The sequence below is a fragment of the Sus scrofa genome, chromosome 4 (genome assembly GCF_000003025.6).
Source record: "Sus scrofa isolate TJ Tabasco breed Duroc chromosome 4, Sscrofa11.1, whole genome shotgun sequence".
Classification (NCBI taxonomy): domain Eukaryota; kingdom Metazoa; phylum Chordata; class Mammalia; order Artiodactyla; family Suidae; genus Sus; species Sus scrofa.
The window spans coordinates 102,914,741-102,939,160 of record NC_010446.5 but is presented as its reverse complement, the minus strand read 5'-3'; the positions used below and the strand labels follow the sequence as shown (position 1 = coordinate 102,939,160).

General features: G+C 38.6%; 1 protein-coding gene across 1 annotated transcript in view; it reads right to left on the bottom strand.

Annotated features, from left to right (window-relative positions):
- The window catches only part of GDAP2 (ganglioside induced differentiation associated protein 2), a 75,839-nt gene that overhangs the window by 15,421 nt on the left and 35,998 nt on the right, over window positions 1–24,420 (bottom strand). Inside the window, exons 9-13 of the mRNA XM_021090826.1 lie at window positions 14,049–14,125; window positions 13,461–13,537; window positions 10,333–10,472; window positions 9,821–9,875; window positions 530–673 (exon numbers count right to left, since the gene is read on the bottom strand). Of these exons, the coding sequence (XP_020946485.1) occupies window positions 530–673; window positions 9,821–9,875; window positions 10,333–10,472; window positions 13,461–13,537; window positions 14,049–14,125 (493 nt within the window). The remainder of the gene's footprint in view (window positions 1–529; window positions 674–9,820; window positions 9,876–10,332; window positions 10,473–13,460; window positions 13,538–14,048; window positions 14,126–24,420) is intronic.

The window sequence follows — 24,420 nt, the reverse complement described above, 5'->3', positions numbered from 1 at the left end:
GAGTAGCCCTTAGTGTTTACTATATTCACAAATGCATCTGTAAGTAATAAGGTCATTGCTGATGCTCTTACAAACATTATATAACTTTTAGCAAAATGAAACTTTTAGTCGAGTAGAGACTAAGATAGGCTACCTGGCTGATAATTAATGCTGAAAAACGTTGGACACTAACAGATTCTTCAGGCTCTATTTATGAAGATGAAAAGCTATTCGGTCTTAACAAAATTGGGCAGAGGTGTGTCTCAAAGGTGGTAGAAAAATGACAATATAAGCAAGGATTGGCTTTAAACCTACAGCAGAAATACCTCCCACTGAAGTTTCCTGGGTTTTGGAAAAGCCCTCTCAGAACCAAGCATTTTCCTAAATTCGCTGTAGGAAAAGAATGTCAAATGATACTATCAAATTTACTAAAACACCTTAACTGCATTAATATCATCTCATGGTGAAAAGATGCTGTGCTTATAAGCACTGCTCTATAAAACAGTTACAACACTACAGCAGGTGAGGGAGAATTCCTGGTACTTCTTACCCTGGCATCATATTCAAGGACAAAAGGAGGAAAGTCGATCTGTTCTGGCGAGATGGCAGAAAATAGCTGGTGGAGGCTGTCCACATGGTGGATTTTGTCCTTCAGGCCTGAGACAGAAAAGGTGGTAAAAAACCATGTTGATACCTGATTAACAGAAGAAAAAAAAAAAAAACAATTTAAGCCAGTGGCCAGAGTTAGAAATGTAAATGTGATTTTGAAAATTTATGCTGGATAAAAACCATTTCAAAACTGAAGTTGATATCAAAAAAATCTTGCAATAAGCAGTGTTTTTCAACGTGCAGGCTGAAGCGTATCAGTGAATTGGGCATCAGTTTACTGGATTGTGAACAGCATTAAAAACAACAAAAAGAAACACACCAGAGCAACAACTTCCAGGGGATGTGGTTAAGAATGAACTCTGTTTTATGAAGCTTCAGTTTCTGTTATAGGTCTGTCTACACGCTCCTAAGCATAGTGTGTTGTGATGCAATTGTGTATGCTTCTCACTGTGGGCTGGGGTCAAACCACCTCATTATTTGATGGAATAACGGATTCACTGGTACGCTGGAAACGGTTAACATCTCCAAATCGCACAAATGCTTTTCATTTTTTCAAATGAGATTGAAAACGTTTTGCCAATTTTTGAGAGATTTACTTTTCAGTTGACACTTGGCAGGTAATCCCTTTCTCAGTTGAAGTGAATCTTCTGTGGGCATGGAGGCACCTTTGCTCATTTGACTTCACAACATGCAATCTCTCTATAAAAGCTAGTCTGAAAAATTTGTTGGTTGCAAAAAAAGAGAAAATTCTTTTATTTATTATTTTCTTTCTTTGTATTTTTTTTTTTTTTTTTTTGCTTTTTAGGGCCACACCTGAGGCATATGGAGGTTCCCAGGCTAGGGGTTGAATCAGAGCTGTAGCTGCTGGCCTGCACCACAGCCATAGCAATGCAGGATTTGAGCTGCGTCCGCGACCTACACCACAGCTCACAGTAACGCTGGATCCTTAACCCCTGATCAAGGCCAGGGATCAAACCTGCATCCTCATGGATGCTAGTCAGATTTGTTAACCACTGAGCCATGGTGGGAACTCCAAAAAGAGAGAAAATTTTTGATAGCAAACAATACTGGCATGAACTGGGTAATAGCTGGAACTTAGAAACTGTTCATCTATCCAAACAGACAATCATAATTAGTCATGTTTACCAATGGCTTATACAACAGTTCTATGGGGGAGGTATGGTGTTACTGCTATCCCTCTTTTATTTACAGAAGGTAACATGTGCTTATGAATTCTCGGTGCACTGTACACTCCAAATATACAACTGAGTACATTATAAACACGGGACATGCCACCATGGGCACCTGTCACTGAGGCCAATCACTTTGTTAATTTCTCTTTGACAGTCTATCATGTTCTTCAGTGGTTGTTCCAGACGTTCCACATATTCTAGGTGCCTAATATAGCATATTCTTTTCATACCTACCTAGGAGAAAAGGCATGGTATAACAGAGACAACACTGAAACAACTTATCACCATCAGAATCTTATCCAAACTTCCAGACTCAGTAGAGTTGCATCTCCATCATGATTTCTCCTTTCCAGTTCCAAATAGAGTATCCTCTCTATTGAAGTCACATAACCTTACGTTTCAATCTCATTTATAGCTCTTTAGTCCTACTTTGTAGGAATATAAGTAGTTCCTTATATTCACTCCTGTAACCTCCTTAGTACTTGGCAGACACTCATAAAATAGTCTAAACTTTTATATGGTGCAAGATAGAACCATGCATTCTTAAGCAGAATGAATGAATGTGTTTCATAACTCCTACTTCATAATGAGTTTTATGGCCTGGGACGCTATTCTGCTTTGGCTACACTACCAAAGACGGGCGGAAGGCTTCACATTTAACGTTACCTTCTGTCCTTTTCATATTACCAGGGTTATTAGCAGGGAAGACAGGCTAGCACCAAAGAAATTAATGTATATCAAATTAGACAATCCGTTAATTACACACCTGAGGCCAGCTCTGAACAGCAGTTTTATACCTAATTGATACAAACTTCTGTGAACTGAATTAGTTAAAATTCCAGATTAGAAGCTCTACAATCAGCTGAGAGGTAGCTGATAAACTAGTAAGAGTTTTGGAGGGAACATGGAGATTTCAGAGATTCTAGAAAGAGTTTAAGAATACTGTAGAGGCAGAACAGAGAACCCCAAGGATGTGTTAGGAGACACAGTTGTGCAAGGACTCACAATCTACTGGGAGTCCACTATGTGCTAAGTAAGCACTGTGCATGGCTATGGGTGATACAGGGTAACGGTGACATGGCCTTTCTGATGTGGGCTTAGATTCCAGGAAAGGAGCCAGCCTAACAACAACTTCCTTAAGGCAAAAAGTGCTAAAGACAATGAATGGCCCTAAGAAACACACAGATACCTATGACAGGCAAGGAGCTGTGCTACTTGGATAAAGGTATAAAATTACAGAGCTGGAAGGGATTATACAGGGAATTTGTGTTCCATTATCTCTTACCTGAGGACCTTACGACACGCCACTGTTTTACTCCTGAAACCCCTTTCCTCAATTCTTTGCCTGGCTAAGAACTGTCCTTCAGAGCTCAGTCAGAACTCACTTCTGTGAGGGAGCTTTTATTGACCGCACCCCGCCCCCCCAAACTGGAGAAGCAGCTTCCTCCTAAGGGTTCCAACAACACCGTGTTGACTCATATTCCTGCACAAGGAACATTCTGTACGGGAGTAGCTTAGTCTTTAAAGAGACGAAATTCCCCCGTGTGGGGACTGTCTCCTTCAATATGGTATTCAGAGGGTCTAACTAATGTCCAACATGAAAAGTGAAGAATTCAGGATGTGTAGAAAGAATTAACAAATAGCGTCCGGACTTATTACTTTAATACTATTTAGATGGTCTAATAGTCCTCCTTCTACAAGAAAACAAACTGTACTTCAACCTGGGCCTCAGTCTCTTCATTTATAAAATGAGCAAGTTAGACTTAAATGAATTTTAAAGTCCCTCTTAGTTGTACAATTCTATGAAAGGACTCTCGACTATGCTGCATGTACGGATGTGGTAAGGTGACGGTAAGTTCAGAGAAGGCTGGGTTGAGGAAGAATAGGCAGCGATCTCGGGCACACAGTCTTGAAAGACAAGCACATTTCTCTGCTGCATTTGCTCCCATTACCTCCTTCACATTCTTCAGGCATTAGCAAGAGAAAATTACTCAAAGTAGAGAAGTGGAAGCCCAGTTCCAAGTTCTCTGTTGAGTAACCCAAGAGCAGGGTCTTCCCCTTTTTCCATGTCATTTTTCTAGAGATCAGCTTTTCATTTTCAATTATTTACGACATATCCTAAACATACACCTATTTAGGTAAACTTGCATTACTCAGTATAAACTATTAAAAGATTTTGAAAAAAACTGAAGAAAATTAAAAATTTGGAAAAAGGCTGCTATGATATTTTACGAATGCTAGAAATTCTTTCACTCAATTATTCACAAATGCAGAGCCAAGAACATGGGATCACAAAACAACATAAATGAGGAAAAGATTGTTCACACATGTGTGCACTTAAGTCATCTACTAGAGCCAGAATCAACAGTGGACTTAAATACATTTTCGTTCTATTAGTAAACATCAAAGAAGAAAAAGAGTAGTGATTTATATGAGCCATCAATTTATTATCACTTTGGGTGGAGAGGCCTGGAAAAGATCTGAGAAATAGGGAAATCAGAAGAGCATGATTCGATTGTTTCATTACCCCTTGATTTCATCTCATCTCATTATTTTATAATTATAACCACTCCTTTTACAGTTTTCAACGTAGTGTAAAACAATGGTGGATTTCATTATACATGCATTTTCGTCTCAGTCCTCCCTCATTTTCTCCATCCTCCCAAATTATGGAAAGGTGACATCATAGCTTTCACTTCATACAGTTGGTCTTCAGCTCTGCCCTACCTGCCATTGGCACTGACTCCTATCTGAAGCTATTCCAGTGGTGTGACAGCCAAGACTAGTGGCTCTGACACTGAAATTTCTGGTAAAGTCTATCCACTGATGTCACAGTGTGGGAAGAGCAGCTATTCACTGACTCTCTTGTGTGGGGGAGGAGGGGTTAAAGTCAGATCTTAGCAAACAGTGGCTGCATAGCCTCATAAGTCTGGTACAAAGGAACACTCTTCAGGTAAGTCTGAATTTGTGGCAGAAGTGAAAAAAGTTCTTGTTTTTTCATTAAAAAAATTATGAAAATGTCCCAACATTCACCTAAGTTGAAAGAATTTTACAGGGACCACCGGATAGAAACCATGCAACAGTCACTGACATTATACTTAAGTCTTCTTTATCACAAATCTGTCCACCCTTCTATCTTACTTGTTTGCTGCATTTCAAAGTAAACTGCAGACATCAGTAAACTCTCCTCAAATACAGCATTCATATCTTTAACTGAAGTTCAATGTTATTCCATTTCTTTGCTATAAATTTTGCATTCAATGAAAGGCACAGATTTTAAGTACTTCTGCTGTTCAGACACATGTACACACTCGTATAAGCAAAACTCCTAAGATATAAAACATATTCCTCACCCCAGAAAGTTTCCTCATGCTCCTCTCCCCAGACACGCATACTGTTTTGATTTTTTTCTGCCATGCATTAGTTTTGCCTGCTCTAGAATCTCATATAAATGGAATTATACTGTATAACTCTCTTATGTAAGGCTCCTTTCACTAAGCATAATGTTTTTAAGATTCTTTCATGCTGCTATGTATCAGTAATACCTATGTTCTCCTTTATGACTATGAAATATTCCATTACAAGAATTTACCATAGTTTAATTCATCATCATCCCACTGATGGCCACCTGGGCTGGCCATCACTGGCTGCTATGACTAAAGCTGCAGTGAACATTCTTGGATAAGTGGTTTTATGCACATGTTTCATTGCACTTGGGTAAATACCTAGTGGTGGAATTGCTCAGCCACACATGAGGTATATGTTTAGTTTATAAGAAACTGTCGTAACTTCTTTCAAAGTGGTTGTACAAATTTACATTCCAACTCACAATGTAGGAACATTCCAGTGCTCCACATCATTCATATTTGGTGCTGTTAGTCTTTTAGACTTAAACCATTTTGGTGGCAGTGTAGTGATTATCTCATTGTAGTTTAAAAAAAAAAAAAACAGTTTAATTAAAACATAGAGAACAGACTTGTGGTTGCCAAGTGGGATGGGAGATGGAGTGGGATGGTCTGGGAGTTTGGGGTTAGATGCAAACGTTTCCATTTAGAATGGATAAGCAATGAGGTCCTGCTGTACATCACAGGGAATTACATCCAATGTCTTGGAATAGAACATGATGGAAGACAATGTGAGAAAAGGACTGTATATCTATGTATGATTGGGTCACTTTGCTGTACAGCAGAAATTGACACAACATTTAGTAAATCAATTTACTTTAATAATAATAATGAAAAAGATATAACTGACTGGCCAACAGGGACCTGCTGCAGCACAGGGTACTCTACCCAGTATTCTGTGATAATCTACATGGGAAAAGAATCTGAAAAAGAATGAATGTATGTATATGTGTAACTGAATCACTTTATTGTACAGCAGAAATTATCACAACAATGTAAATCAACTATACTTCAATAAAACTTTAAAAAATGAAAACAAAACAAAAAATGAAAAAAAAACTTTAAAAATGAAAAGTTTCTTTTAAAATGTTATAAATATTATAATATATGGTTTGGTAGGACAATTAGTCCTGTGTTAATTTATTACAGATTAATTTTTATTTGAATTTGTAATAGAGAAAAGAAAATCAAATGACAGATAAAATGTTTCAATGTTGTATTAGGAAACGGAAATTCTGTCTTAAGTACTACAGATTTAGAATAAGTTTTGAAAGCAGGGTGTTTGTCCTCCAACTTTGTTCTTTTCCAAAGTTGTTTTGAATATTTTAGATTCTTTACATTTTGATTGGTCAATTTCTTTTTTTTTTTTTTTTCTTTTTCTTTTTCTTTTTAGGGCTGCACCTATGGCATATGGAGGTTCGTTCCCAGGTTAGGGGTCCAATCAGAGCTACAGATGCCAGCCTACAGCACAGCCATAGCAACATCAGATCTGAGCCTTAAGTCTTCACTCACCTCTTGGTCATAAAATATAATGCAGACTTTTCACTGCTCATCTTCTGAATTTCTCCACTGTGCTTTAAAATAATAACTCTTTCTATCATCTCTGATGCTTCTCCGTGCACTAGCTAAGATTGACGGACGCTCCCACTGGCATCCGTTAATCTTAGTTCTCCTGCTTGCTTTCTACATCACCTCTTCTTGGTCTCCTTCCCTGATCCCAGAGCTCTGCTTTAGTTGCCCTCTTTGGTCTAAGTCTGCAATTTTATTCATTAACACTTTTACTTTTCTCTGAGGCTGGGGGTTGGCAGACTTTTGCAAAGGACCCTATAGTAAACAGTAAATATTTTAGGCTTCTTATATTACCATTAAGAACATTGCAGTAGGTAGGCCGGAAGGCATGTGGAAGAGTGCTATCTATACTGGAGGCTGGACAACATGAATGTTGATTAGGATGCTGCTGTATCCTTTCAGGTAAGAGATGACGGTGGGATGAACTAAAGCAAAGGCAATGAGACTATGGGACACAGGTACAGAGCTGGACAAGAGTAAGCACACAGAACTGATGCAATATGGTGACAGGTGAGTTAGGTCAAGCACTCAAGGTCTCCCTGGTTGTTGGCTTAGGCACTGGGTAGAGAGCGTTCTATTTACAAACAGGATACAAACAGCGTTTGGGGAGTGAGAGGGAGAGGAGGACGTGAGTTTTCAAAATGTTGAACTTTAGGTATAACGTCTAAGTGACGGTATCTAATTTGCAGTAAACATGCAGGCCTAGGCCCAGGAATGGTAATGATGATGACGATGGCAGCTAACCTTTACTGGGTATTTATTACGTGTCAGGTAATGTTTTATGTTTTAAGGATTTTACATGCATTACCCAATTCATCCTTCAGACAGCCAATACAAGATAGCTACTATTATCCCCAATTCATAGAAGATGAAATTAAAGCACAAAGAGGTTACATAACTTACCTGAGATAATAAGTTGGTGACTGGTAGAGCTGGGGTTGGAACTTATGATACCTCAATCTCAAACCCACGCTTTCACACATAGACTTTACTGCCCCTCCAGACATAGATTAAGGAATTGCATATATCTTGGAGGGTTGTTGAAAACATAGTAATGAAACAAGGTACAGAATGAAAGAGGACAGAGGATTTGGGGACATGAACACTCAAAGTGTGAGCGGTGAAAGAGGCCTGCAAAGGAGATTGAGGAGTGGCTAGAGGAAAAACCAGGCAAGGTAAACTTCAAAGAAGCTAAGACAAAGTGTTTCAAGGAAGAAGTGGTAACTATATTTAAGGCTGTAGGGATTTCAGGCTGTTGGCGATTTCAGCGTGAGCAGCTTTAGCTGCCACAGTGGGATGTGAACCAGACTGAAGTAATTCCAAGTGTATGAAGATAGAGGTGGTGAGCAGAGAACGCAGATTACACTAAAAAATGCTGGTTGTAAATGGGAGATAAGTGGAGGCTTTAGCATGTTTAAAAGTTAATGAGTTAGATCCAGAAAAGTGGGAGACAAGGAAGAAGGTGAGTGCTGAAAAGAAGTTCCCGAGGAAATGGAAAATACACTGTGTAGATGAGAGGGTAGGCTCTTGAATTAAAGTGCCTAGATTCGAGTCCAGCCTTTGCTACTTATCAGTTGCGTACTCTGCAAAAGTTATTTAAGCATCAATTTCTTCGCCTCTAAAATAGGAAGACCACTACTATCTACTTCAGAGATACATTATAAGGCTTAAACAAGATAATGCATAGGGAGAACTGGCACACAGCAGTTGCTTAGGAAGCATTAGCTATTGTTATTACTATGGGATCCAGAGCACAGGTAGAGAGACTGCCTTTCATTAAGAAGGAACACACCTTTGTGACAGAATAAAGGAGGCAATGATAGGAAGAGATGGCATGTAAGTTTGCAGTAGGAGGGAGAAACGGGGAGCTCCTTGTTGATGTTTTCTATGTTCTCAGTGAGAAAGAGGCAAGGCCATCTGCTGGAGTGAGGAAGTGTTAGAGGGACAGGGCTTGAGGAAAGTGGACAGCCACGCTGGACAAAGTATCAAAGGACCTCCAGCAGTCAAAGCCCCATGAATCTGCTGAGAAGCCCAAATATGCATGGAGTAAAGAAAGCAGTGTGATGAAATATCTCAAGATCAGGTTTGGATGGGCAAGTGTGATGAAAGGGCACAAAGTCATAGGTTATTTTAGGCATTGACAAGAGTGGCCGAAGTGATAGGGACATGGGTTTTAGCTGGACAGGGAAGAAAACAAAAACAAAAAAAGATGCTCTTTTCAGAAAAAGTAAAAGGACCAAAGGACTAGATGTCTTGAAGAAATCAATATATACGATTAGATACAAGGGAATGAGCAAGATAGCTATATCCCAGCTCTCACAGGTCTGGCTGGCTGACATAAAGGGTGGAAAATTAAAGTAATTAAAATTAAAAGTAGGAGTTCCCATCGTGGAGCAGTGGTTAACGAATCCGACTAGGAACCATGAGGTTGCGGGTTCGGTCCCTGCCTTGCTCAGTGGGTTAACGATCCGGCGTTGCTGTGAGCTGTGGTGTAGGTTGCAGACACGGCTCGGATCCTGCGTTGCTGGGGCTCTGGTGTAGGCCAGGGGCTGCAGCTCCAATTCGACCCCTAGCCTGAGAACCTCCATATGCCGCGGGAGCGGCCCAAGAAATAGCAAAAAGACAAAAAAAAAAAAAAAAAAAAAAAATTAAAAGCAAATATGAAAGAAGACTATAAAATCATAAGGAAATACAACACAGTAGTATCTATTAGTTGCAGGACTGATCAAAGAGGTTTTTTACAGAAAGTAATTGTTGAGCTGAGAGCTGAAGGACAAATAAGAGTTAGCTATGAGCAAGGGTAGGAAAAAGCCCAGACGAACAAAAACCACAAAGAGGCAAGGACTCAGGGGCTAATGGCTTGTAAGGGTCGCCTACTACGATACTAGAGTCATGTGGGACCACAACTTTAGGACCACAACTCAGAAACACTTGAAAAGGAAGGGTAAATAAAGAAATTAGCCATCACAATGGTTATAGCAAGAATTAAGAAGATGAAATATATCTTAATATGCAGGCATATAATGCACATAAATTCAAGATTTAGCTAAAAAAAAAGTACTGTACCTTTGAACGAAATGTTGGATGAACAAAATAAACAGCCTTCAAATTCCTCTTGTACCTGATTCAAAATTTAAAAAAAGGGTCAGTATAAGCCATGCCTAAAACCGGTGACCATTAACTCTTTTTCCAGGTGTTAAAAAGCAGAATCAAGTTTATATACAAATCTATTTTGATACAAAATAAGCTGGAGTTAAGGAAGGCCTCCTTTATTATTATTACTATTATTATTATTATTATTATCATCATTATTATTAACTGTGCCCACAGCATGCAGAAATTCCTGGGCCAGGGATTGAACCTGCCCCACAGCAGTGACAACACTGGATCCTTAACCCGTTGAGCCACCAGGGAACTCCCAGGCCTCTTATTATTAAACTATCCAATCTATGCATATTAAAAAAATCTTTGTTACATGAAATATCCTTTCACAAACTACACAGCAATGTTTGCTATTGCTTAATATCAGGAAGAAAGAAGCTGTGCTCCCCCCTTTATAATGTGCGAAAATAACTAACTTGACATCGACAACATCATAGAGTTTCTTCAGGAAGTCAGAGTCCAGGTGATTGTATTCGCTGGTCAGTGTGTGAAAATATACTAACACATATTCCTTCACAGCAATGTGATCCATTACATGGATAAAATATAAGAGAGCCTAGAAGAAAAAGGAATACAGGGAAACATCATTTTGTATAGTGGTCTATTTCACAGAGGCCAAAAGAGAGAAAAACCCAGAAAATTAATCTAATTTATGCCCCAGGCAGACATCGCAGACTAAAGAGCGTCTCCTTAAAAAGATGTTCAGGAGAGTGGATCATGCCAGTGTTCAGCAGTTCTCGTAGTGCAACCGCACAGGCCCTTGCTTGGCTGCTTCTGTGTGATGGAGAACAGCCTCCATCCTCTCAAACAGCTCCTCACACACTCAGAAGAGCTCTTTGGTCAACTATCTGGGATAATGATACCGAAACCATGAGAAGCAGAATTTCTAGACTTTTACTTAGTCTTGAAAGCTCTACTTGAATTCGTGAAAGTCGTCACATCTCTACTGAGTTAAGGACTCATGGCTCTCACGTAACCAGCGAGTGCTATAAAGGACAGAAGAGATGCTGCAGAAGGCTCACAGCGAGGGCTGATTTTCTTAGCATCCTTAATGTTGAACTGAATGAGGAAAATGAGAACAGGTTTAGTGAGTGGATGGCCGTGGGCTGGGCAGCACTTCCACAGCTCTGACTCAAATGTAATGTGACCTCCATCAGTTAGAGGACTATGCCATCAGAAGAAGGATGAGCTTTAAGAGAATCTTTAAATACCAAGCTGAGACACAAGAAGGGCAGGGCCAGCGTGACCCAGTGGTGTAGCTATAAACAATGACAAAGCTCAGGAAGTGAAGAGGTAACAACTGAAGGGTTACTGTCAAACAGGCTGTTTCCCTCTTCCTCCTCAGGGGCATCCTTGGCATTGGCATGAATGGACTAACATGGATTAGGATCCAAATGCGACCAGAGCAGACAGAGGAGGGCACTAGGAAAACAGCATCTTTCCAGTTGTTGCCTAATTTGGACCTCATGATATTTATGAAATGATACATCAGGAACATCCAGAACACCATGTAAGTACACACACAAGGTCAAATGCGGGGATTTATGCTTCCACTGGATCACTCACATTATCAATGCTGAGAATGAATGTCATACTGATTATCAGTTGAGTTTTTTTTTCCCCCCTCTGTGTGTGTGTGTGTGTCTGTGTATGTGTGTGTTTACTTCTGCTCTTACTAGGTTGCTTCTAGTCCTCCTTTTATCCACTCACCATTTCCTCCAAGGGCAAGTAAGTTACCCATTTTCAGCTTCAAATCCCCCATCATTAACTTTAATCTTTTTCATTATAAAGAAGTACAGCTGCATGACAGAAAAACATAGAAAACAAATACTCCCTAAAACTATGAAATCCATTTTGAGAAGCCAACTTCCAGTTTTTACCTTTATGCTTAAACACGCACTACCCTTGCCAAAAAAAAGTCAGTATAATGCAATTTAATGCATCACTTTTTCTCCTATTGATGTTTTCATCTTTAACATCTCTTTATAATACTTGCCTCTACAACCATAATTTTAAGGGTCACAGAATATTCCATTTGTGGATGCACAAAATTACCTGTCAGAAATTTAAGGTATAATTTTGTGCTACAAATGAGCCTGTGAGTAACCTGCCAAGATTCAATGCTTTCACAAATTTTTTTACCCACACGCCAGTGATCAGGAGTCTAGGGCATAGCCGGATGCAATTATCTACTTTTGCACAACTGTGTTTTATCTTAAAGTTATGTGTAATTTTTACACTTTTTTTTGTTGTTGTTGTTGTTGTTGTTGCTATCTCTTGGCGCTTCCGGCATATGGAGGTTCCAGGCTAGGGTTGATCGGAGCTGTAGCCACCGGCCTACGCCAGAGCCACAGCAACGCGGATCCGAGCCGCGTCTGCAACCTACACCACAGCTCATGCAACGCCGATCATAACCCACTGAGCTACGCAGGAACGAACCGCGACCTCATGGTTCTAGTCGATTCGTTAACCACTGCGCCACGACGGGAACTCCTAATTTTTACACTTTAAAGTATGTATTTTTTAAACTATGGTCAAGAATTACTCATTAAAGTCATTCATCTCCTTTGCAGTCAGTTTCTACTAAAACCTATGTTCCAGGAAGATCTACGTATTTATCCTGTGGATTCGACGGTTCCTTGCCCAAGTATTCCAGTTTGGGCAGTTTCTGGGCCCATAACTACTTCCATATCTAGGGTTACTTCCTTAGCACAAATTCTCAGAACGACTGGGTCAATGAGTGTGACCATTCTGATAGTTTCAACTCATCTTTGACAATACTTATTATTTAAAAGTAATATCAAATTGTGAAGGTGAAAAAAGATACTTCACTTTAATTCCCCCCCCTTTTTTTTAACTACTAATCAGGTTGAACATTTTCTTGTTTAGCAGGAATATCATTTCTTCTGTCATGAACCACTTATTTTGTCCTTTCCCTCCAAATGAAGGGATTACGAAAATATGACATCTTGGGTGAACTGCACGCCAGGTTTCTCCTCTTCAGATAGACACTCAAGAGTTAATGTTTCTTTTTTCGAGACAGGAAAACGCGATCATTAGTACAATTATGATACCGAATGAGTCCAACCAAACCCTTGCCAGTTACATCACATCCAAAACAGAGCAGGTGCGTTGTTGCAGATCACATCATGCATTCCAGTGTTTCTTTTCTCCCAGAGAAAAACCAAACCCTAACACACCTACAGGACCAGGGCTGCTACTCTGTCGGAGACACACAATTCTGTCTCCCCTCGTAGTCTAAGCCCTGATCCCACATGCACATTCTATTCTTTTTTTTTTTTTTTTTTTCCTCTTTTGGCTGCCCCGAGGCAAATGGAAGTTCCTGAGGTAGGGATCAGATCCAAGCTGCAGTTGCTACCCACCCCACAGCTGTAGCAACACTAAATCCTTCAGCCACCATGCCAGGGCAGGGATTGAACCCAGCACTCTAGGGACACTGCTGAGCCCATTGCACCACAGCAGGAGCTCCCCACTTACTTTTTAAATCAACGTTACTTACAAGACAAAGCTTTTTATGGCCTACCTTGTCCATATCTATTAATGTTACAGGAATGTTTCTTCCAACTACCACCATCACTGTGCGACCACAGTTATCGACACCTACAAAGAGGAAAAGTAATCAGTGCCCAGAAACTTTATTCCAAGCTATCATCTGTCCTGGGCTCTGAACTTATAAACAGAGTCTACACAAATGTAAAACATAGGTTTTTCAAATTTCATCTTCAGATTTCTTTTACTGTGTGGAAAACATCACTTTTTTTTAAGGAAAGGTAAAGGGGAATCTGATAACTTTCACTTTTCCATTATGTATTTATGTAAGGTTTGAATTTTATATAGCAAAATTATGGTATGTTTAAACGGAGAAAAAATTCTAAAAGAAGGCCATTAAGAAGAAATGAAGGCAGCCAAGGTGGAATTACTAGCTGAAAATTTTATAGGTTAAGATATATTTTTAAGATCTTAGTGATGAGCAAAAACTGTCTTCATTAGTACAAAACTATTTTATTCATAGATAAAATGGACAAAGTCATAGAAAAATGAAATCTCTAACAGTATGCTAAGTAAGGTCCTTAATAAGTAAAAGAATAACTTAACACATCTTTAAGCTCACCTGTTTGGTATAAGGCTTTTAGAGAAGCAATATCAGATAAATCCTCAGATCTTGCTTGACATAACCAGCGATTATAACTAGAGAAATAAAGAATAGAATTGTTATAACAAACCCTTGTAAATTAAATTTAAATGAGAATTGTTTTCATCGTTCTCTGTTCCTAAAGAACAAGGTTTTATTATAATGAAGGAGTTGAAGAGGCTGTTACATTATGCAGAATCTGTGTTACTGATTAAAAACAAAACAAAAAAAAAAAGAGCCACTGAGAAAGGAAGGTGCTAAAACTAGATAATTAAAAAAAAAAAACCATTTTTGAGCAAAACTACTCATGTAACCAGCTAAGATACCAAGTACCCAAATTAACACTGTTTTTTAAGTACGATTATCTTCTTTTACTAAAAAAAACTTTCAACGAAAACCTAAAGCAATAGCAGTTCTCCACAACAGGTGTTCATTCACTCATTCAACAAAGACTTACTGAGTCCTCACCACACAAGAGGTGTTTGAGACTACTCCAGTGAATGGACATGATCAGTTCCTCAAAGAGTTTGCCTTTCAGAAGAATACTGGGTAAGGGCTGAACATGTTATCTCAGACCACAAAGAAAGCAGGTCATTTTTTTTCTGGGAAGTCCAGGCTTACTTAAGATGGGCTAATACTTAGCTGTACTGATGCCCCACATACCAGATCATAGAGACTACCATTTGGCCTTGGCTAGGAGGATATTAAAACGGGAAGAAATGAGAGTTCCCATCATGGCTCAGCAGTTAACGAATCCGACTAGGAACCATGAGGTTGCAGGTTTGATCCTTGGCCTTGCTCAGTGGGTTAAGGATCTGGCATCGCCGTGAGCTGTGGTGTAGGTTGCAGATGAGGCTCGGATCCCGTGTTGCTGTGGCTGTGGTGTAGGCCAGCAGCTACAGGTCCGATTTGACCCCTAGCCTGGGAACCTCCATATGCCGCAGGAGTGGCTCAAGAAACGGCCAAAAGACAAAAACAATTAAATAAATAAAATAAAATGGGAAGAGATGTAAAAGATCTCAAAAAGTGGAAGTGACCTGCAAAAGGGCGAATGAATCTTAGAGTTATTAGCCAGTTAATGGTAGAGTTGAATCTGAAGTTGCACTCAGGTCTCCAGATTGCTGGAAGGGTGAGTACTTTTTTCATTCTAGCTTTCTTAAAATTCAAAGTGCTACTTATTTGATTGTGAAAAAAAGCTTCTAAGAGACCTAAATGCATGAAAAGCAACTCTGAAGCATCTAGGTCACAGATGGCATCATCCCATAACTTAAAACAACAATAACAACAAAAAACTAAACCAGGAGAAGGAACTCTTTTTTTTTTTTTTTTTTTGCTATTTTAGGGCTGCACCCACAGCATATGGAGGTTCCCAGGCTAGGGGATGAATTGGAGTTGTAGCTGCCGGCCTATGCCACAGCCACAGCAACTCGGGATCTGAGCTGCATCTGCGACCTATACCACAGCTCACGGCATCACTGGATCCTTAATCCACTGAGCAAGGTCAGGGATTGAACCCACATCCTCCTGGATCCTAGTTGGGTTCGTTAACCCCTGAGCCACGAGGAGAATCCAGGAGAAGGGACTCTTGAGTTCTAATTCTACCACTGCCTACGCAACTTTAGTAAAATCGTTTCATCTCTACTGACCTCAGTTTCCTATGGACTCCTTTCAGCTATGAAGTACAATCACACAACTAAGGATATTTAACAGGAAATCTATTACATATGGATTGTAATCAATGAAAGACATGCCCGCTAGTTTCACAGAAACTGTTATTGTCTGTAAAAAACACTTAGTATGCACGGTTATATAGTCTGCCTTTTTAAATTTAGAAATGTGCCTACCTATGCAAACTGAATTCAAAGACCACAGCTTTTTATTTTAGTTTAAGATAGAATTTGCAAGTCAAGAAAGGATCTATATTTACTGTAGTTTTCCATATTCATATGGACTCTTCCGTATTTTCACACAGGGTTATCTCCTAGGTTATTTGCACTAACTCCCCGACTGTCTCTCTTTCTAATTGTTTTATGATTAGGTCATCTCCACATCAAGACTATATACAATAATATGCCTAATGAGAACCACAGGTCGTAGCACAAAACATGTACAGGAATTCAGTAAATATCTGTTAACTTCTACCCTTTGTGTGTTCATTAGCTCATTTTGCAAAGATTTATTGCATAAATGCAATGCCTGCATCATAGCAGGGACTTAAATCTTTGTTGAATGAAATAACAAACAGGAGTATTGCTCAAAGTATTTTTGGAGGCTGGAGAAGAATTAAAAAAGGCCCTGGCTTCAGAGTCTAAGACTGAATGTATGAGCTAGGCACATTGCAAAGACAACTAATACCGTAATAAGGCAGAATGAGACAGGCAATCCAGCGGGCATCTAAATACTCTTCAATCAAGTATGTAGACTGAGGGTGATTGGCAGGAGTAGGGGCTGGGGGTGGAGAGAGGCAAGGTCCAGAACTGCTGGAGAATTCACTGCTTCCTTCTTTGTATCACAGAGATCAGCGGAGGTTTTACCCTCTTATTGCAACATTTGCTTCTACTCTGTTAGACCTTAAGACAGGGACTATGTCTTAGTTGTCTTTATATTTTTAGCAAATCTCTAGAGTAGTTCCTGACACTTGGGATCTATGTATTCAGTGAATTCTATTTTATTTTTATTTATTTATTTATTTATTTATTTATTTTTTGTCTTTTTGCTATTTCTTAGGCCGCTCCCGCGGCATATGGAGATTCCCAGGCTAGGGGTCGAATTGGAGCTGTAGCCACCGGCCTACGCCAGAGCCACAGCAACGCGGGATTCAAGCCGCGTCTGCAACCTACACCACAGCTCACGGCAACGCCGGATCGTTAACCCACTGAGCAAGGCAGGGACCGAACCCGCAACCTCATGGTTCCTAGTCGGATTCGTTAACCACTGCGCCACGACGGGAACTCCTCAGCGAATTCTAAATAAAATAAGTTTAAGCTGGAACTCAGATGCACAAAACAGAATTAATCACCCTTGGTTGAAAACACTCTCATCACTGGTACATGCATGGTTCTTTTTAAAAAAACTGGTTATCTAATTAGCTATTTTTAATGAAATAATAAGCACTCCACAATCTACCCAAAACAAAAGTTAGCACCGTCACAATAACCTACATCTTATCATGGTCACTTCCTTCCATTCTAGCCTCTACCTCTCCTTATCAGGTTCATCATTTTCTTGCTTTCCTTTTTATATCATTTAAATTCATCTACATGATTCCCTCAGCAGGTTTTGTGGTTGTTCTTAACCACTTCAAACAAGAAAAAAGCCTACCATGCTGTGTGTAATCATTTGGGTCTTACTTTTTGGACTTATTATATTGCTAAGATTCATCTATATTGTTGGGTGTCAATGGTGTTCGTCGCTTTGACCACTGTATATAATATATTATATGAAAACAATAGTTTTATCCACTCTCTTACTGACAGGCACTTGCTGTTCCTGGATTTTTGCTGCTGTGAACAGTGTTAACAGTTACTCTACATATCTCCTGGTCATGTGTGTATGATTTTTCTTGGGTAGACACCTAGGAGTGGAAATGCCAGGCTATAGGGTATATTGGGGTTTAAGAGACAAGGCCAAACCTCTTTTCCACAGTTTTATTCCAATTTATACTTCTACAAGCAATGAATAGAGGAGCCTATGACTCAATGTCTTCTTCAATACTTGGTTGTAGCAGATGTTTTAACTTTTCTCAATCAATTGGATTTTAATTGGTATTTCATTTCTCTGGTCTCTAATGATGTTGATATCCTGTTCATTTTTTCCTCTTCTGTGAGATGCCTGCTCATATGGTTTGTCCATTTTTCTATTGGACTGTTTGTTCCTTTCTCTACTATTTGTAGGACTTCTTTATTCTCAGTACTAATCATTTGTCACTGGCATGTACTGTGAATATTCCAACTCTGCTACTTGCTTTTCCCTTTGAATTTAATTGCTATACTTTCTTAATTTCTTAATTTTAATACAGCTAAAACTATTTTTTCTTTTATAGTCGATGCTTTTTAAAATTTTATTTAAGAAACCTATCTTTTCTCCAAGATATGATGGATACTAACCTATAACATTTCCCAAGAATTTTAATTTTTTAAAAAAATTTTAAGTCCTTAATCCACCTAAAATTAACTTTAATCCATGGTGTGAACTCTGAACTAGTGTTAAACTCTAAAATGTTTTTAATCTTGGCCAGTGATTAACAACTTGAGATCCTAGGATAGGCAAAATCCACATAGAACCTTTATAGAAGGTTTACAGCTTACATCAGATTCTTAAAGGCTTTATTTATGATTCAAAAAAGGTTAAGAATCTGAGACACTGGCATGGTTCCAGTGTCTAAGGACCTTGAGATGAATTCCAATGCAACAACTCAGATTGTTTCTTCTTTATTTTAATTAAGTCTGCTCTATTCCCACTACAGATTATGTAAAATTGATTTGATTACCTAGTCACATTTTTCTTTTAAATCTGTATTTGGAAGGAGTTAGCAAAAGCAAAGGTGTCAGCTCTATCTCCTTATCCAGCAGAGAAACAGTGCTTTCTCTGTTTCCCTCATCTATTCAAAGAATATTTTTCCCCATTATATTGCTTATAAACTGCACCTCACTTTTTGCTATAGTTTCTGTTTTATCTCAATGTAGACATGCAATCTTTTATCCTAATCAGTCAAAGCAAAAGCAAGAAAAAAAAAGTAAAATTCAAAGTAGTTTATTATTTTCCTATAGCTTATTCCAAATAAACAACTTTCTATTACTTGATGGGTAAAATATAATACTCATGGGTAAATGGTGATACAAAACATGTCACAATGGCAGTAAAAGTGGCCACTACAGTGCTCTCAAGGCAGAAACATTGCGTAGTTTCTCAATAGACTGCAGTTGGCTAAGGTTGGCTGCTGTCCTCACAAAGTTAACAGCAGGCAATTTCCTCTGGTTTATAAATGACCTGCACAATCAAGAGGTGAATGATCGGAGTTCCTGTCATGGCTCACTGCTTAACGAATCCGACTAGGAACCATGAGGTTGCAGGTTCGATCCCTGTCCTCGCTCATTGCATTAAGGATCCGGCGTTGCCGTGAGCTATGGTGTAACACACAGATGTGGCTCTGAATACGCATTGCTGTGGCTCTGGCATAGACCGGCAGCTACAGCTCTGATTAGACCCCTAGCCTGGGAATCTCCATATGCCGCAGGTGCAACCCTAAAAAGATGAAAAAAAAAAAAAAAAAAAAAAGAGTTGAATGATCATGAAAATTTAAGCTAAATTACTCTGTCAAAGTCCACTAACTGGAGTTCCCGTCGTGGCGCAGTGGTTAACGAATCTGACTAGGAACCATGGGGTTACGGGTTCAATCCCTGGCCTTGCTCAGTGGGTTAATGATCTGGTGTTGCCGTGAGCTGTGGTAGAGGTCGCAGATGCAGCTTGGATCCCATGTTGCTGTGGCTCTGGCATAGGCAGGTGGCTACAGCTCCAATTCGACCCCTAGCCTGGGAACCTCCATATGCCGCGGGAAGCGGCCCTAGAAAAGGCAAAAAGCCAAAAAAAAAAAAAAAAAATCCACTAACTAACCTATTTGTGTACAACCAATAGCCTGGGGCAAATTTTGGCTTAGGCATTAACAGAAGTTTTTCCTGACTTCACACATCTGTCCCACACTGGACTTGGTTAAAACCCTTGTTATATACACTCTTACTGAACCCTTTGTAAATGAAATACATTTTTTAATATAATAAAATGTATATTTAATTTTACATGTAAATGCATATTTAAGTTAATGTAATTGAAATATATTTTTCATATAATAATTTAACATTTCTCTCCTCTGTAAGAACCTATGCTTCACGAGGGCTGGAGCTGAATCTGCCTTGCATGTCACTTTATTATCTTTCTTGCTCAACACTTGGCACAGCAGTAAGGGCTCAATAAATATTTAATAATGAATAAGATAAAGTTTTCACTATCAGAAATGACATAAGAGTTACAGGCAATGGGACCTTAAGGCAACAAAGGAAACTTGATGAAAAAGAAAAATTCTTGTAAAATAATTTTAAGAGTTTTAAAAGCTGTCTACTTGAAAAAGAATATTCAGATTGCTTGGCAATTATTTTTTTTTAAGTAAGCCAATATCTATCTTATGATACACCCAAATTAGTGTCACAACTGGATGGAAGACTTGGAAATATTACTCAAGACTCAGACAACATGTCTAATTATTTCAGATGTTAAAAAGAATTATTACACAGAGACATGGCAATGCTATGAAAGGATATAGCTGATCCACACGATTCTCAGTTTTGTTACTGAAGGAAGAACTGAAGATATTACTAACTAAAGATCTACTTATTTCCCAAGAGAGAAAACAATCATTTTTATATTTGATCAACTAACGTCATAACAGAAACAAAACTCAACATGTGTAAGTAGAAGTCTGATCTACAGAGAATAAGAGAAAAAAATTCAAAAACTATAACCTTCAATCTTAAACATTTAGCACATGTATGTAAACAGATGACTTACCACTCAGTTATATAAACTCATAAACAATTAGTCATCAATTCTCAAACTTTTGAATTTCAGGATCCTTTTATGCTTATTTCAGTTATACTCACCAATATTTACCAAATCAGAAATAAAAACAAATTTTTAAAATATTTACTAATTTAAAAACAGTAAAAACCCATTATGTGAACATGAATTACTTTTTATTTAAAAAAACCTCTATTTAGGGGGAAGAGTTACACTCTTCATTTTTACAAATCTCCTTAATTTCTGCTAGATTCTCACATCCTCTTCTGCATTTAATCCACTGCAATATCGCATATTAAGAAGTCTCTGGAAAATTCCACTGAACACTGATAATGAAAATGAACAGGGCAAGTAAGTCTAGTAAGATTATAAAAATGGTTTTTGGCCTCACGGGCTCCCTGAAAGGATTGAGGTTCCCTGGGCTACACTTCTGAGTTGCTGCTATTACTTTGAGATTTTCTGCAACATAGATAATAAGACCTCATCTTTAATTATCACAGACACGGGGCACATGAGCAGGAAATGTAAAGATCTTTTGATTCAGATGGAACTTTTCACTCAAAGGAACTGAACAGTTGAGGTACCAAGCCTTTGCTTCTTGGTTCAGGCTTTGGGACCCACAGGCTGTGCTCGTCCCCAAGCTTGTAACTCTGTGCCGACTGGACGCACAACAACCTGAGCACAAGGTAGAGAACACACCCTGACATGGGAGGGTAATGCAACTCATTCCTGAATTTCCAGGTGAGAGCGACTACCTTATTTATCTGTGTATTTCAGTTCTAGAATATTATCTTGTACAGAGGAAATATCCAAAGTCTCCTGAACCAAACGGAAACTGTCGACCATGTGACCAATTTGCATCATAAGATCATAGCCTTGTACCGATAAGAACAACATGCTTTACACGCTGTGTTCCTATTCCTTCCTAGAACATACCCCTTTGCTGAGGACCCCTTTCCAGAAAGCATGAAATCAGGGAATACAGATTCATTTTAATACTGGCTTGAACTAGTCATTGTTAAATGAAACGAATTTCCTCATTAAACAGAGAGACAAACAAGTAGCCAGGGCAAACACACACTTAAAAATTTCAGGTTAGCTGTATCACTCAAGTAGAAACGGAAAAGATGTGTGTGTGTGTGCGCGCGTGCGTGTGTGTCATGAGAGAGAGAAGAGGAAAGGTAACTGGTTTGAGAAAGGTGATAACAATGCAGTTCTTTGTATATGAACACAGAACACGTCTGGTCCTTTCTCTGAGGTTGGTCTGTGTGGTTGGCTGGAGATGGTAGTTGGGAAGATGAGCCGCAGTAGCCACCTTAAGGCGCTTCCTCAATAAGCTGCAACGCTGGGCAAGCCACTCTTGGGGATTAATTTACCCTTCTGTAAATTAAAGGGAGCAGATCAGCTGAGGTTCAAAAGAATTGCCTAAGAAACCTTCGAAGGAGGATGCCGGAGCCCTTCCCACAGAGGTTCCAATTCAGGAAGTTTGGTGTGGGGCCTAAGCATTTTCTAAGTACCCCTGGTCCTTCTAATGCTTATAGACTGTATGCTACATTTCGTAAAACTCTATCAGATGATTTCCACAATTCTTTTCAGCTGTAAGGTACTGCTGAGAGACTACAGACCAGTGGTTGTCAAAGTGTGGTCCACAGTCCCAAGGCTTTTTCAGGGGGTTTGCAAGGTATAAACCATTTTCATAATAATTCCGAAACATCATTTGCTTTTTCACTACGTTGATGTTTGCACTGATGGTGCAAAAGCAACTACTGGGTAAAACTATGGCTGCCTTAGCTGAATCAAGGTGGAAGCAACAGACTGTACTAGCAGTCATTATATTATTAAATTGCCAAAACACTCACAGGGGAAAAAAAAAAGCCAGTTTCATTTAATACTGTCTTTGATGAGGAAGTAGAAATTATTAATTTTATTACATCAAGCCTTGGGAACACATCTTTTTAATATTAATGGGTCAAAAAACGGGCAGTACACACAACACTTTTGAGCCTGAAGCATGAGGCTGTCTTGAAGAAAAGCACTGTGTGTTTGACTTGCAAGCTGAACTAGTTGTTTTTTTCCACGGAACACCATTTTTCTTCACTTAATGACTAGCAGACAAACCATGGTTTTTCAACATGAGTATCTGGCAGATGTTTTCTTAAAAATGAATACAGTGGCCCTGTCATTTCAAGAGAAACAATGAGTAGTATTTGCTACCAATGATAAGACCTTAAAAAATATATATAAAATTCTGGAAAATTTGTATCCATTACCAGATGCTAAAAGTTTCCAATACTTAAGGGCTTTTCTGATGTGATCAGTGGTGATATTAATAAGTATAATTTTTTGATATTGTGTAATGTAATATGTTAATATTTGGAACTACTGAATAATTCAGTGAGTCAATATTTTCCAAAAGACCAACGTATCATGTTATAAATTCATGCTATACATTCCTATTATAAAATCCACTCAAAGTGCAGGATAAAACAACATATTTTAATATAACAATATAAAAATTCTTAGGTTTGAGATTCCATATTACAAGAAACATTATGAACTGCCATATACTGAGTTATGGTGTACTATCAAAGAATTTCCTCAATTATTTGAAAAGGCTATTAAAATACCCCACCTTTTTCCAATCATGTATCTGAGGTCAGGTTTTTCATATACATCACCCCAAACAACATATTGCTATAGTTTGAATGCTGATATGAGACTCCAGCTCTCTTCTACCAAGTTGAACATTAAAATATTTGCAAAACTGTAAAACATGTATTTCTTACTAATGAAAAAAATACTTTTCATAAAAATATTTTTGGCTTATTTTTAAATTAATTACTATTTTATCATGTGATAAATATGAGTAGGTATAAACCACGTCAAAACAAAAGTTCTTTGGAGTCCTCAGTAAATTTTAAGCATACAAAGGGGGCCTGAGACCAAACAGTTTGAGAACCACTGCCCTAGTCCAAAAAGAGATACCCAAATCTAGCAGTGCATGAACCATGATATGAAAAAGTTTTAAAATATATATAGATGCCAAAGTCTGTCATGTGAGGAAGAGCCCAGTCAATGTATTTAAAGAAAAATGTTTGCCAGATGATTCTTAATATAGGGCCAAGATTCAAAACCTCTTAATCTAGCATTTGATTATGTTGCCTTTGGAAAAGCTGTTCATGGGTGCCCCCTAGTGGCTAATTTGCTTTTGTTTCTAAAAATAAAATGAGAATAAAGTGAAGACCAAGGAAATCCTAATTTTACAAGGGACTCCAGAGATCATCTAATCCAACTCCCACCTTAGAGATGGAGACTGACAACAACCACACATAATTACAGTATAGTGTGGTAAGTGCCAGGCTATGCTTTGGTGCTTAAAAAAAAAAAAAAAAAAAAAGCATGGGGCAGGGGACATTGATTGCAGAGAGAAGTTTCCAGAGGCAATCACTTATGAGCTCATGCCTGGAGAATGAGCAAGAATGGAAGGTTGAGAGTTATTCTAGTCAAAAGAGATGGCAAGTCCCAAAGCTCAAAAACCATAATTTGCTCAGTATTAAAGAGAATAGCAGTGACCAATTTTAAGGGCTTGCTAAGTACCAAGCACAGTGCTAAACTCATTTTATTACTTAACACTCACAACAACCCCATGAGATGTTACTCTCTCAAACCAACCCTATAAGATAATGACTATTATTAACTAGTTATGGTTTATGATTTTTTCCTTTCCTTTAAATTTTTTTTTTTTTTTTTGAAAAGCAGCTAGCTTTGCAAGGACTGTTTG